Source organism: Choristoneura fumiferana, chromosome 2, assembly GCF_025370935.1.
Source record: "Choristoneura fumiferana chromosome 2, NRCan_CFum_1, whole genome shotgun sequence".
In the NCBI taxonomy this organism is placed as follows: domain Eukaryota; kingdom Metazoa; phylum Arthropoda; class Insecta; order Lepidoptera; family Tortricidae; genus Choristoneura; species Choristoneura fumiferana.
The window spans coordinates 15044112-15059265 of record NC_133473.1 but is presented as its reverse complement, the minus strand read 5'-3'; the positions used below and the strand labels follow the sequence as shown (position 1 = coordinate 15059265).

The window sequence follows — 15154 nt, the reverse complement described above, 5'->3', positions numbered from 1 at the left end:
TTTTACTGTACATGGGCAACTGACAAAGAAGAATGTATTAAAGTGGAGCTGACTTAGTAACAGCACGTAACAAAAAAAAACAAATGACAAATGTTTCCACGACAGTAGATTTATTACATTCCAATCTAAACAGTAACCATTAATATCAGCAGGCTCAAACATTTAAAACCGGTACCTAACTATGTCGTCACAATATTTATTGCATACATATTTGCCTAGCGAGTAGGCAAAATAATTTGATTATTGTTTGTGATTATATATTACGTCCTTCTTAAAGTAGAGTAAGGCAATCATGAAATGGCAACATTTTAATCATAGGGTACAAAAATAACAACTAGGCCAAATGTAAAAGTCTAGGCTTAAAAACTAGTTAATGTTTTTTCGGGGCTTCGTACCTCAATAAAGGAAACCTATCAAGACCTGTAGATATCAAAACCAAAAATAATAAAACAAATCTAGTGCTAATGCACAAGTTACTACTAAATATTTATCGAAATCACCATACAATATTTGAAGAGTTCCCTCAATTTCCTTAGGATCCAATCATCAGATCCTGATTTGGTGCTTATGGGACCTAATTGAAAGTATTTCTGCACTAACAAAAAAAAATTTCAAAGCGGTTCATAAATAACAGAGTTCTGAGGTATCAAACATAAAAAAAAAACAACCGAATTGATAACCTCCTTTTTTTGAAGTCGGTTAAAAACTACGAAGGCTCCCTATCTATACTAATATTATAAATAAAGAGGAAAGATTTGGATTTTTAGTTTTTTGTATGTTTGTATTTTTGGATGTTTGTTACGAATTAATTCAAAAAGTATTAGATCGATTTGAAAAAATATTTCATTATAAGAATGTTAATTTATTCCAGTGTCATAGGCTATATTTATTACCAGAAAAAATTAGGGTTCTGTACTAAAACTTCAATAATGTAACTCAGTGTCAATATATCAATATCTAAAAAAACTTCGCGATACCATAATATGTCCAACTATCTACCAACTATTTTAGTTATGTATGCCATTACAATTACTTTTTTACATTTTAAAGGTTGACTGAAATGCCGACCAAAATCAGATCATGCTATCCATACTTTTTTATTAATCCGTATCCAAATAAATAACTTTTATATTCAAGACGGTTTCAATACCTGTAGATTACTTTTTGAATTATTCAAATCGAACATTTCATTCAAAAGATATTACGAATTTAAAAAATGTGTGTGAAGTGCCCTCGATTAGAGACCTTTTTAGAGTTCTGTGCCCAAATGGTAATAAAAACGGGACCCCTAATACTTACGACTACTGTCCGTCTTGTCTGTCTGTCACTAGGCTGTATCTCATAAACGGTGATAGCTAGATAGTTGAAATTTTCACAGATGATGTATTTCTGTTGCGGTAACAGGTAGTTGCTTGAAATATTCACAGAATATTTATTTGTAAGTATTTTGATTTACTTTAAAAATAAATAATTAAATTAAAATAGAATAAATATTCAAGGGGGGCTCCCGCACAGCAAACGTGTCTTTTTGTCGATTTTTGCTAATGTCTAATGTTGTATAGGTACGCAACCCTTCGTGCGGGAGTCCGATTCGCACTTGGCCGGTTTTTTTTATTTTGCCCGTACGAAGCCGGGGCGGGTCGTTAGTCTCTTATAATTTAAAGTGCACATAATCTTCTTTTGCCAGATCTTAAAATATTAGAGTCCAAAATATATACCTAGCTTGTTAGGTCACAGAAACTCCATTAGCACTAAAATAAATACATATATTATTTTTTGATTGCGTCCATGCTTTCTTACATCATACAATGGCTGTCTACCGGTTCTTGTGTCTACTTTCTGTTCCTCCGCAACATTTAGTGGTAGGAGAGGGTGGAGCCAAAGTTTTATAGCGATAGGGTAAGTAGACAAACTTCAGTATACCACAGACTGTCGCGCATACTATATCGTTGGATGCCAGTCCTTGATATGTACGTAAACTAATTAAGTTGGATCAGCGATTGGCCAGGTCATGCCTGAGTAACGTTTAATGTTGGATCAAAGTGTTGTGTATAATGAATACTCAAAGTCGTTATAAAATAACTGACTAGCCATTCTTGGGAGTAAGGGATTGTGTTTAACGTTTATTTACAGAACGTTATGTAACGTTTTTATAAGAAAATAGTTTTTCATTGAAGAAAAATAACCAAAGATAGCATTAGCGAGTGTGAGGTGTCCAAATTATACTGCGCCTTTTTGTGGGTTCAGTCCCTTTCAGGCCTGTGCCGAGAATTGATAAGAGGACATATAGGAGCTTCTTCTAAGTCGCTGCACTTTTAACGGAGTGATTCATACTTTTCAGTTGAGGGTTGGCAGCGATCCTTGATGGAAACTTTTTTGGGGAAATAAGTGGGATACTTCTGTCCTATCAATTATATTACATGTAAAGAATAATCATCGTATGCGTTACTTTGATATATTTTTTTGTAAATTAATGTTGTGCCATTTACCTACCCTTTAAACTTCTAGCCTGAGAATTTTGAGAAGATTGAGCTTAACGTAACTCTGAGGACGGCAATTTCCATTACATAATTTTGTATCGCACTGCAACTCAGCTCTCTTTCACAGATAAAAAATGTCGCTGAACTTATTCATATTGTGCACATTAGTGTCGCTTGCGTCGGCGACAGTCAGGCTGCAAGAACTATATGCGTGGAACGTCCTGGATTGGGACTACCCTGACCAGTACAGCAGACAGCAGGCCATACAGTCGGGAGCGCTGATACCTGAGAACGCCCTGCCGGTCGGCATTGAGAGATGGAGGAACAAGCTGTTCGTCAGTGTTCCCAGGTGGAAAGCAGGTATGTTGTTTTGTGTGTAGTTATAAAACCGGCCAAGTGTAAGTCGGGCTCGCGTATTACTGTGGGTATCGTATAAATCGAATAAATTGAAAATTTAAAAAACCCCCCGACAAAAAAGCCAGCAAAAATAAAAATAAAACGCCCGAAAAAAACACGGCTCAAAAAGACAACTAAACAGTAAAAAATAATTATGCACTACCTAGCTGTTGCCCGCGACTTAATCTGCGAAGAATTCGTTTATCCCGATCCCGCAGGGACTATGCTGATTTCTCACAAAATTAGCCTAAGTTAATTTAGTTTAAGTATCTAGTAATATTTTTTTATCTAAGCGTCGTCAGTGTCGGGGGACCGCTAAGGTTAACAGGAAACTAAAGTACATATGTTGTATTTTTTAAAGTTTTCACCTTAGCGGTCCCCCGACACCGACGACGCTTAGATAAAAAATATTACTAGATACTTTTGTCGGGGGCTTATTAAATTTTTAATTTAAGTTTTTTATTTCATGTTTTTTAAACTTTGATATATATATTTTTTAAAGTGGTCTAGTGTGTTGGATATCCTGGCTGCAGTATCAGCTCATCTTGTTGCCACCATTGCATTGTATGTAGAATCAAACACGACATATCTGCTATTATTTTTTCAAGAGTATACTGGTGTGCTGGATATCCTGGCATTAGCATCAGCTCGTCGTTTTGCCACCACTGCATTGTTTGTAGATTCAATTACTGATCAAAACGAATCCAAATACGACATATGTGCTATTATTTTTTATAGAGTGTACTAGTGTGCTGGATATCCTGGCTGCAGCATCAACTCATTCTGTTGCCACCATTGCATTGTATGTAGAATCAAATACTGATCGAAACGAATCCAAACACGATATATCTGCTATGGTTTTATCAAGAGTTTACCTACTAGTGTTCTGGATATCCTGGCTGCAGCATCAGGCCGAGAATTCCATAATCTTGCATAGTTATATAGCATATATGGGTGTTTAAAATTTTAGGTCCCAAATATGTTTGGAAGTAAAGTAAATACCCGTTATGCGTCTAAGATTCCTACCGCAGCAAACAAAAGAGGTGATGATCTTGAAACCGCTAAACCGATTTTGATAAAACATGTCTAAGAACCATCGCTAGAAAACCTGTTTTCAAATAAAAAAAACCGCATTCAAATCGGTCGACCCGTTTAAGCGCTACGGTGCCACAGACAGACACACAGCGGTCAAACTTATAACACCCCTCTTTTTGCGTCGGGGGTTAATAAAAAGCAGCAAAAAGTAAATTTGTCATTTGTTTTTATTAGTACAACGTTTGCCCAACGGAATCTGAAATTTAATATAAAAAAATCAGTTTAAAAATCATAAAAAAGAACTTGAATAAATTTGTCGTCCATAGTATTTTTAAGAAAAGCAAGAATGGTTTTGTGATTCAGTATTTTTAGCTGTATTTTTCGTATGAATCTTATTAAATAGTAATATGCAAATGAGGCCGTATAGTATTTAATTTTCTAACGAACTGCTATATTTTATTTTCACCAAAGTAGAATAATAATTATCAAATTAAAGAAAGAGCGGAACTTTCCGATACAATACAAGCATTATTCATGCTCAATGGAAAGTTTCAGCCTAGTTTCTAGTACCTACCTAACTAAATGTAAAAACTATTTTCTTTTTTAATTTTAAATTTTTGAATTAAGTATACATTGTCGATGTAGTACCCATTGTTTTCTATTGTTTTACCTATCCGTTGAGCAGATTCAGAGATTTCGTGAGAATTAAACAAAACCGATATTAGGTAACACGGACTAGTCGTAATAGTAAAGCTACGGGCAAATCTAGTCATAAATATTTTAAAAAATTAAATGCAAACTTATTATGGCAGTCATGTGCTTAATGAATTCACATTTTATTTAACAAGTATTACGGAATTTACCTATGCAAAATAACCCAGATCGTCAAAAAACAAGGCAATAATGTGACATAAGTATGGAAAGTGAATAATTAAGAGCATACTCATGCCTAGAAAAAGAGTCATAAAACAACAAGTTGTTTACGTGACTTACTCAATTAACATACTGGTCAATAGTAGATTGTACAACAAGAGCATAAAACGAGTCATTTTACCCAAGACGTTCATATAACCACACGAGCCGGTACGGCGAGGGTGGATAGACACGTCAAAGGAAAAATGGGCTTAGTGCTCGAGTTTTACACTCTGCTTTTCACTTCGATGGCGAGGAAATAAAATAACATGCCTATTAAATTTACCCTTAATTTGAAAAATGCAAGCTGTAAGTGAACAGGTAAAATATCACTACTGAAATCTTAATGGAATAAAAGTTTTATACAAAGTAAACATTTCTTCATGCGCATTGCAGACAGTTAGACGACAAATTATTACAATTAGAACTAAATCGGTTATTGCACCGGCAACTCGCGTGCAGCAAAATGCATTTTAACATTCGCTTTAGCCACTTCGTAATCTCCGTATTGCAGTAAAAAATACATCGATGTCTTCTACAAAGTGAATTTACTGTTTTCAAAACAAATAACGAAAAAAACAAATGAAAAAAAAAATACGGAGAAAACAAAAAAGGGTAATCTGAATGATTTTATCATGTTTTTTCTATTTTAATAATCAATAAGATAATAATATAGATTATTGATAAAGATTCTTATTTGATCACTTTAATAATTTAAACAAACAGAGGGTCGTGGGTTCAAACCCCGGCTCGCACCTCTGAGTTTTTCGAAATTCATGTGCGGAATTACATTTGAAATTTACCACGAGCTTTGCGGTGAAGGAAAACATCGTGAGGAAACCTGCGAAGCAATTCAATGGTGCGTGTGAAGTTCCCAATCCGCGTGGGAACTATGGCCCAAGCCCTCTTGTTCTGAGAGGAGGCCTGTGCCCAGCAGTGGGACGTATATAGGCTGGGGTGATGATGATTAAAAATAAAAGGAACCGACTCCAAAAACTTTGAATTTTTTTTTCTACTAGTTTAAAGTCGGTGCCTCAGCACGAGACAGCAGGAGTGGAACTATAGTCGTCTGCCTCACCTACATATATTGGGCTTCAATCACTCCTGCTGGCTTACTGAGGCACCGACTTCAAAGTACTTAGTATAAAATTATTTTCAAGATGTTTATACTTAGTCGGTTTGGTAAAAAAAAATTTTTTCATGCTTTTTTGTAATTTGTAGCCACAGTGCATCTCAAAACGATTCCATTAAGCCCAAACACGGCATAGTTATATTATTTTATAAAAGAATACTGGTACCCACGGTTTCTTCATCAGACGCAGTTCACCAAATGATACTTTCTGAATGTAAATGTACTTGACTTGATGTTAAAAATACCAAAATCGCTTTAGGTGTGCCTATAAAATTTGAGGGTTGCCCTTAGATTTCTCTAAGATCCCATCAACAGATCGTGACTTGGTGACAATGAAACCACCTCGGAAGTATGTCCTTTAAAACGAAAAAAATATTTTGAAATTCGGCCCACAATTGGCGAGTACCTAATCTCGTAACAAACATCAAAAAACGCATACAGACAAATTTAAAACCTCCTCCTTTTTTGAAGTCGGTTAAAAAATAGGTATGTGGCACTATTTTTTAAATTATTTATTTATTAAGGATCACCAACAGATAATACATCATACAAGAACATAAATATCAAGTAGAAGACATTCCAGGTAGATGTTTTTCTAATTATAGGTAACCACAACTAACTTATGTGTGAAACATGCAAAGAAGAAAAAAAATACATGTGCTATATAGTTACAACTATTTTGAATTAACACATAAAATAGCGGCACTAGGTAAAATAGCGTCAATTAACAAGTACTTAAACTTAGTACAAGTACTTAAAATTAATATATATGTCAATAATTAGAGTAAAACTATGTACATATAACTATCCAAACCTTAAAATAATTAACAAGTTAACAACATAGACAAATTAAAGACAATATCAATTATTTCGATAGATAGATGTATCGAACGGTAAACATCACTGTTCCTGACTCATGGACATATATCTCACTACTTACTATGGCGAGAGTGAAAACTAATCATAGGTAACCTTACGTTGACGACTTAATCTAAAATGGTGTGCCAGTAATTTCAAACTGCCGGTAACAAATGCAAAAATCGGACAAGTGCGAGTCGGACTCGTACATCAAGTGTTCCCTACCTCTGTACAATATTTTAAAAACAGTTCAGTAATAAGTTTGTATTAAAAATTATAATAAAAGTTTTTTTGGTAAATGTACTTTTGGCCCCTGATTACTAAAGTACTCGTCGTCCAAACTTTAAGATATTCACTTCAAATTTGTGTTGAAAGATTCCACCCAGACATACATTACCTAGTTACATTGCAAAGCTTGTAAAAATAATATCATCGAAGGTTTTATAAAACAGTACTAAAATCGCAAAATTATAGGTAGGTAAAAATTCAAACAGCATAGGATCACTCTCGTGGCCCCTTATAACTGCCGGCTATCACCTTGGCCGCCTAACAACGCCTAACAAACAACGCCTAGCAACCAAGAAACGCTGAAAAAAAAACCGTTTCTAGAATGAAGACCCCCTTTAATTTTTAACTTCATTTTTTTTAGTTTTTGTTGTTATAGCGATCACAGTAGGTAATGCATAATCTGTTAAAATTTCAAGTGTCTAACTATTATGGCTCAAGAGATAGAGCCCTGTGGCAGACAGACAAACAGACAGCGTAGTCTCATTAATAGGGTCCCGTTGGCAGGCGTAGTCTCATTAATAGGGTCCCGTTGGCACCTATGTAACGTCGAATTGGCGGTCAAATCAAATGTTTCGTTTGCCACAAAAACAATTGGCTCGTTGCTGTCATATAGACTGGTATTTCCTAGCACCGCCCGCGATTTAGCCCGTTTGGCGATTAGAGCAAGATTATGCAATGATTAGAAACTAGTAGGTATAAAGATCTACATATAGTTAGAGTCATTCACGATGACGCGTGCCGTGGTTCTTATTTCAATGTCATTAATGTCTAATTTTGTCAAAATCACGTGTCTTCGTGGATGGCACTACGTACGTAACTACACACAATTAAAAAAGCGATTTACTGTCATTTGGTGCAAATGGAAAATGGATAACTCGAAATTATACGTCAAAACAGAAAAATGACAATTTGAAATACATCAACAAGGAATTGTTCATCCTGAATATCGTCGAAAATGGAATCTTGTCCCATGGTAAAACTGTCAAATTTGATGGATGCCGAAAAAAACCGACCACCTGTATTTACGTGTACACTCCGAAGTATGACGAATTGTAAATATGTTCCACCTGAAAACATTTGTTTTGGGCTCACATATTAAGTTATATTACGCGTATCAAACTCCTTGGAGTTTTGTACTTTTTGGTGTATTTTTTGTGGTTCTTTTTTGTATATTTTTTCTTTCACGTGTTCCTTGTCATTTTGCTTTGTGTTGTGTGGTTGTGTTTTGAAGTCAAAATATTATATTTCACCGTCCAGTCCATTCGTACGTTACATTATGACTTAATTTTGCTCCTAATTTATAATGGACAATATTCCATTCGGCTTTAATTAATTTGGAACAAAAATAAATGTGGTTGTAAATATTTTTCACCTTGATTACATTTTGACAAAATTCACTTTGGGTGTTATTCATTTTGGTCCAAATGCAAAATGGTCAATTCAAGTAGACGATTATCCTTTTCTAGTGCCCACCCCAGGATTTTGGGCTACTGATTCTAAATTCTATAATAATGATATCTTTACACAAAAATCTAGGCCAGGCCCCCCCTGGAAAATAATACCTAGATACGCCAATGTTTAACTCAGTAGTATGCCTATATTGAAAAGTTCAAAACTGTATAGGGATAAAAAATATTCCTAGGCACTTCTGATGTAGTAAATAGTTAATTTATTATTCACGGGGCCGAAGTCTTTTGGCTTCATGTTTGTAGAGGCCTTTGGTACCATATAATTAGGTACGCAATAACTCCTCCTTTTCTTTCCTTACACAATAATGTCCAACATTTTTAGAAAATTAACAATAAATTTTAAAGTCAGAGTAAAGTGCGAGTAGGACTCGCGCACTGAGAGTTCCGTGTAAATATGAAGGTGTCTGTGATAGCAGAACCCTGCTTCCAAACAAAATTTACGCAATGTGGGATCAATTTAAATTGCTAACTAACAGTTTCTTATTGGCAGTGCTATAAAAGCTACCTTCACAACAGATTTCAAGTTTCTAGGACAACTAGAAATACCACTATAATTTATTCTGTGCTTATATTTAGGTTTCGATTGCCCGGCAACTTATACAGAAACACCTTTGAATTGCATTGATTTAGAACTTTTTTTTTACTGCTTCACCTCCACACGTTCCTATGAAAAAAAACTTAACAGAAGGACAAACGGACAGACAGACGGACAACAAAGTGATCCAGATGGTAAAAATGGAACCTATAAGCGTTCCATTTTTGCCATCTAAAGTATGTACGGAACCTTAAAAAGCATTTAATTTTCAGAAAACTTAATGCGCCGGAGTCATTGTTAACTATACGAGTCCGTATTGTCAATTATTTACTGTAACATGTTATTGATTTCAATGCCAACAAGTGACAAAGACATTCATAAACGAAACATGCCTAAAAATTTATTTATTTCTGCCGATTGACACGGTAAATACCTATCAACATACGGCTTAGCATTTTAACTGCCAACGAAGATACGACATGATTCTGTTTAGTTAATAAGGGACACCCTGTGATTGACACACATCCCATTCAAGCAGTGGGAGACCCATGTGACCGCGAAGATTTTAGACGCCCTAGCAACAACGCTCCCACAACACGCCATTCTCATATTCATCTGTGCATCAGTCTAATTACCGTGCCGCTTTTTCCCGCACTTGTGATACGATAACAGACTCAAGTGCACAGATAAATGAGAAGTACACTTATGGCTACTTGCTGGAAACACATAAATCTCGAGTTTGCGTTAAGCTCAGCTTAGTAGTGTCAAAATGTATGGAACTGTCAAGCTTAAGCCAGGTTTAACGAATAAATCTAGATTTATTTTTTCCTGCAAGACGGCCTTAGTCTTACTACCGTGTCGCTTTTGCATGAAAAAATGTGACACAGTAATTAAACAGGTGCACAGTAGAATGAGAATGGCCAAATAGCGGTCACAAATCTGTAGCAAATTTACACCTTAAATATCCCGCGTGACCAAAGGTTTCGAAATAGAAATAAGACTTCGAAAAATATAAGCTATTAAATTGGGATACCTACCTTGTCTTGCTTACAATGTTAAATCGCTTTTAAACCTACAACCAACTATGTCAGCACAGTTGTGCTTTTTTGTACTTTATTGTTATTAAGTACCCAGTTTCCTGGAAAATTCTAATCTGTGACATTCTAATTTGTCTCGCTGGTTTCGCCACATCCAATACATTTAACACAGTCAGTTACCGCTCAAAACTACGTAACAAATTCAATTGTCAAATTGTAAAGTTAGCTTATTTTTTCTCCTTACAGCCATGAATTGTTGAACAAAATAATATTTGCACGGAAAAATATGCCTATTAAAGTTTTTGTTGTATTTCTTCATGTTAGCCATCCATCAACTTGTAAAACTAAATTCATACGCCGTAATAATAACAGAGGTCTAGCCTCGCAGGTATTCGACTGCAGACTCACACCTCTGAGTTTATTTGAAATTTATGTGCTAAATTATATTTCAAATTTATCACGAGTTTTTCAGTGAAGGAAAGATCATGCATAAGAAAACCTGTGTACACCTGCTAATTCAATTGCAATTAAATTAGTTTATTTCAGGCAAATTAGCACTTAGTTTGTTAGTTACAGAATTACTAAGGTACATACATTAAGTAATGTTAATACAGAACATCATAATCCAGGTCTTACAACTAGGTATTTGTATGCTTCATTAAGTATATCATCAACTGTTAGCACAGAATAATACACTCGACAATACCCGGAACAATATTCGGTTGCAGGCAACCGGTGGATGTAAGTGGCGAGTTGTCATTCATTGTGGCGTTCTAGGGGGGCAGGCTTTTCAATTCAATTCGATTCATTTATATTCAAATAACCATGATTCATTTGTTAGTAACCGTTGTCCTTAGTGTGTATGTTAGTAATTTTTGTCCAGCAGTGGACACCTTCCGGCTGATGATGATGTTGATAAATTGTCTACATAAAATAATAATAAAAATAATTTTCTGTGACCGTAGCATACACGATGGGGACCGCGTGATTTTAGCGCGCCATCCCTCTTCAAAGTATCGCTTGGGAAAAAGACTGAACTAAAATCGCGCGGTGGTACGTTACTAACACTTAAACGTTATTTTCTTTCAAATATTAATCATACTTACTTTTAATAATTGGAGAAATAGTGAACTACTTGTCTTGTGTTTATTGTGTTACCTGCACGCGAGAGGGGTTGTGTATACGCACCCCTTGCCAACTGTGCATGACCCCCGAATGATGAAGTCATGCAAAAATGCAAAAAAATCATTAACAAGAAAACTTTTTAATTCTATATTACGTTTGTGAAAAAAAACATACTTATTTCCGGATTTTTTAATTTTCATCTGGTCCTACGGTGTTTGCGTGACAATTTACGCTAAGTGCTCTTTGTGAAATAAAAAAATAGGCTCGTTATCCCACAACCACAACGCCTTGCGTAGACTATACAAATGTATTGAGTAGGAAATATTATGATTTCGGTGTCACCAAGTGGCACAGGGAGGTATTCCAGTGAATAGGTACCTTAATTCTGTGTAAGTAATTCTTAAAACAGTGATTCTACAGACGTAATCGTGATCAAATTTAGTAGGTATTTGAATAGAATAGAATAGAAATACGTTTATTTAGCCAACACATCATGACAAAAAGGAAAACACAATTTACAAAAGGATTAAGGGGCTGTTTCACCATCCATTGATTAGCGTTAACCGACGGTTAAATGTGATGCCGTCTCCGTCTATTCGAACCAAACAATAAGAGACGGCATCACACCTAACCGCCAATTAACACTAATCAATGGATGGTGAAACAGCCCCTAAGAATACAAGAATAAACAAATAATGATGATTTGCTATATTTAAATTCCATAACTGTAACTTTAACAGTTCCGTTGCTTCTTTTATAGGTATTCCAGCAACGTTGAACTACATATCCCTGGATGCTGCGTACGAACCATCTCCAAAGCTGACCCCATACCCTAGCTGGGCTGGCAACGAACTGGGCAACTGCGACTCCGGACTGAATACCGTCTACAGAATCAAAGCGGACAAGTGCGACCGACTCTGGGTGTTGGACGTAGGCACCTATGGATACGGCAAGTTAATCATCCTATTTCCTACTAAAATCACAGTGCAATAGTTTTTTTATTTGGGTTGAGTCGCCTTCAGGGTCAAGGAGACTAGATCAATAGATAGATTTTTATATTTTATAGGAGATGGGGGCGTTCAGTCGGAAAAAATTCTCTAGCTCCTTGTGGAGCTTTGTAGTGTAATTGTTGGTGTTTGTGTGTGTGTGTGTGTGTGTTTTTATTACTTTTTCACGCTAAAATGGCTAGATATCTGGAGACACATAAATAGGCTACTTCTTATCCTGATTATCCCACGGGATCGCGATTTGAAATTCCTAAAACCTAACCGTTAGAGACAAGTTTTGCACGAGTGGTCTAGAAGGCCACGAAATTGTAGATATTAAGTAAAATATAGGATTTCAATGCGACTGCTGAACCGAATGATTTATTTTCAATGGCTCCATCCGTATTCCACTACATTGACTACTTTTTAAAGATAATAAAAAGTTAATTAAGTTGAAAATTAAAATTTAGACGACCTAAACGTGACGAAAAAATAATTAGATAATGCTCAAATGAGCGCAGTAGTGGTTTGAAATTAAATCACTATTGCAGCCATAGAATTGAATTTTGGCAGACATATAGCTTTATTATGAAAAAGTGAACTGCGAAAACTTTTTAAATGTTCTCCCTAGAGAGGGAACGTCGGAACTAACAAATTTATTATTCGTCAATGGGGTGAACCCGCAAACTAGTAAAAAAATAAAAATTGAAAGTCTGGTGTTGAAAAACCAGCATGAGGTACATATGTGTACTCGTACCAGATGCCAAATAATTATCACAGGACGATATGACGCCGCTTAATAGTCCAAGAGTACAAATTGCGCGATACCGACACTTCTGGATGTCCTGCCAATACAACGGCTCAATAACTTTTCGAGGATGCACTTTAGAAAACTAGGTACAGGAAAAAAAAATTTTTTGTTGATTTTTGTTCAGTATTTAACAGCTTGAATAAGAACGTAGTCTCTGAGTCTGAATATTTTCGTTAACTCAGTCCACGTAGATTTTAATGTTGTTCAAATTGTTAAGATAAAAAAGAGATTAACTACTGCGTCATTCTAACCTTGCTGAGGCTTTAACTATGCTATAATTATAGATACTTGAAGATTATAATCTTTTCAATGTAACAACATTGCGTGAAGGAAATGACAACTGTTTATGTATGACACACCCGAACACAAACTTACAAAAACAAAGTAGTAAGTACTTGCAAATTTCAAGAGCCGAACTTAGAAGAGATACATGCACCTACCTACTCATGTATATCTTCTAAGTTCGGCTATTCAAATATGCAAGTACCTACAAATTAGCGCGAGAAAAAATCTAATGTTTATATCGTTATTCCATTTGTCGTTTGCACATATAAATATTAGTACCTAGTGGACAGAGTTTTGCTCAGGCTGAAACTCGGTAACAAGCGTTTTCCCAGAGATAAGACCAAGCCAGATCGATTTTTCGTCCCCGAAAACCCCTACCTACCAAATTTCATCGAAATCGTTGGAGCTGTTTCCGAGATACCCGAAATATATATCTAACTCGTTTAAAGCCATTAGATTAGATAGAAAGATTATGTATTTGTGAAAAAGCTCTAAAAGTGTATTTTTATAATTTACAGATAACGTAACCAACGTCTGCCCTTACACCCTCAACGTATATGACCTGAATACCGACCAACGCATCCGTAAATACGTGTTCCGACCCGAAGACATCGTCTCCACCACATTCATCGCTAATATTGCCCTTGACGAGGGTCCTACTTGCGAAGACACATTCGCCTACTTTCCCGATGAACTCGGCTACGGCCTCATCTCATACTCTTGGAAACAGAATAAATCTTGGAGATTTAGCCACAGTTACTTTTTCCCTGACCCTCTCGTTGGAGACTTTAACATTGCTGGCCTTAACTTCCAATGGGGAGCTGAAGGCATTTTCGGCATAAGCGCGTCATCCATAGGACCTGATGGGTTTAGAACCCTCTATTTCAGTCCTCTGTCGAGTCATACTGAATTCGCCGTCTCTACTCGTATTTTGAGAGATGAATCGAAAGTCAGTGGCTCGTACCGCGACTTCAAAGTTGTCGGAGTCCGCGGACAAGATAGCCACACAACATCAAAAGTAGTTGATGAGTCTGGTGTTCAACTGTTCAACTTGATTGATCAAAATGCAATCGGCTGTTGGAACACTGAATTGCCATTGAAACCGCAAAACGTGGCTATCGCCGACAAAGATGACGTGGGCCTTGTTTTCCCGAGTGACGTCAAAATTGACGACCAACGTCGGGTATGGGTGATGTCTGACCGCATGCCGGTGTTCTTGGAAGCGGAATTAGATTACAGCGACATCAACTTCAGAATTTTCACGGCTCCGTTAGATATGTTGCTGCAAGGAACCGTATGTCAACCCTCTCCTGCGCAGAAATATAAGTCCGCTAAAGTGTTGCAAAGTCCTGGGTTGTCCGCTTATTACGAGCCTGTAAAGAATCTACAGCCGCAGCCAGTGCCTTTTATGTATAATGCACCCGCGCCGATGCTGTCACAGGGGAACCCGAGCTTTAATATGCAAATTGTGCCAAATTTCGTCCCGAAAGTGACCAGTTACATCAACTTCCCAAAACAACCAACAGTTCAATTCAACACGCGTCAGCCGAACAAATGGTGGCGAAAAAATTATGACGTATACGAGAATGCCTAAGAAGCTATACGATGTGTAAAAATGCAGCAGTATTATTAAAACAATTATTTTATGCAGTATATTGAAACCAAGTTTTCGCATGCATGTATCTGTTTTTTTTTTATTGAGTTTGTTAACAATAACATGTAAGTTCGAGTGCGTGTGAATTATGGATTTTATTGTAAGTTTTGCTACATTTCTGTATTTAAAAATAAACTGTTTTTATTTAAAA

General features: G+C 36.2%; 1 protein-coding gene across 2 annotated transcripts; it reads left to right on the top strand.

Moving 5' to 3' along the window:
- Positions 1–1906: 1906 nt before the first annotated feature.
- y (L-dopachrome tautomerase yellow) lies at positions 1907–15154 on the top strand. 2 transcript variants are annotated; one of them, XM_074110158.1, is made up of 4 exons: positions 1907–1970; positions 2608–2840; positions 12028–12216; positions 13868–15154. In XM_074110158.1, the coding sequence occupies exons 2-4, from the start codon at positions 2615–2617 to the stop codon at positions 14941–14943; spliced, it is 1491 nt and encodes a 496-aa protein (XP_073966259.1). In that variant the 5' UTR covers positions 1907–1970; positions 2608–2614; the 3' UTR covers positions 14944–15154. The 2 variants fall into 2 exon arrangements, with proteins under 2 accessions (XP_073966259.1, XP_073966267.1); XM_074110166.1 differs by lacking the exon at positions 1907–1970 and adding an exon at positions 2006–2102.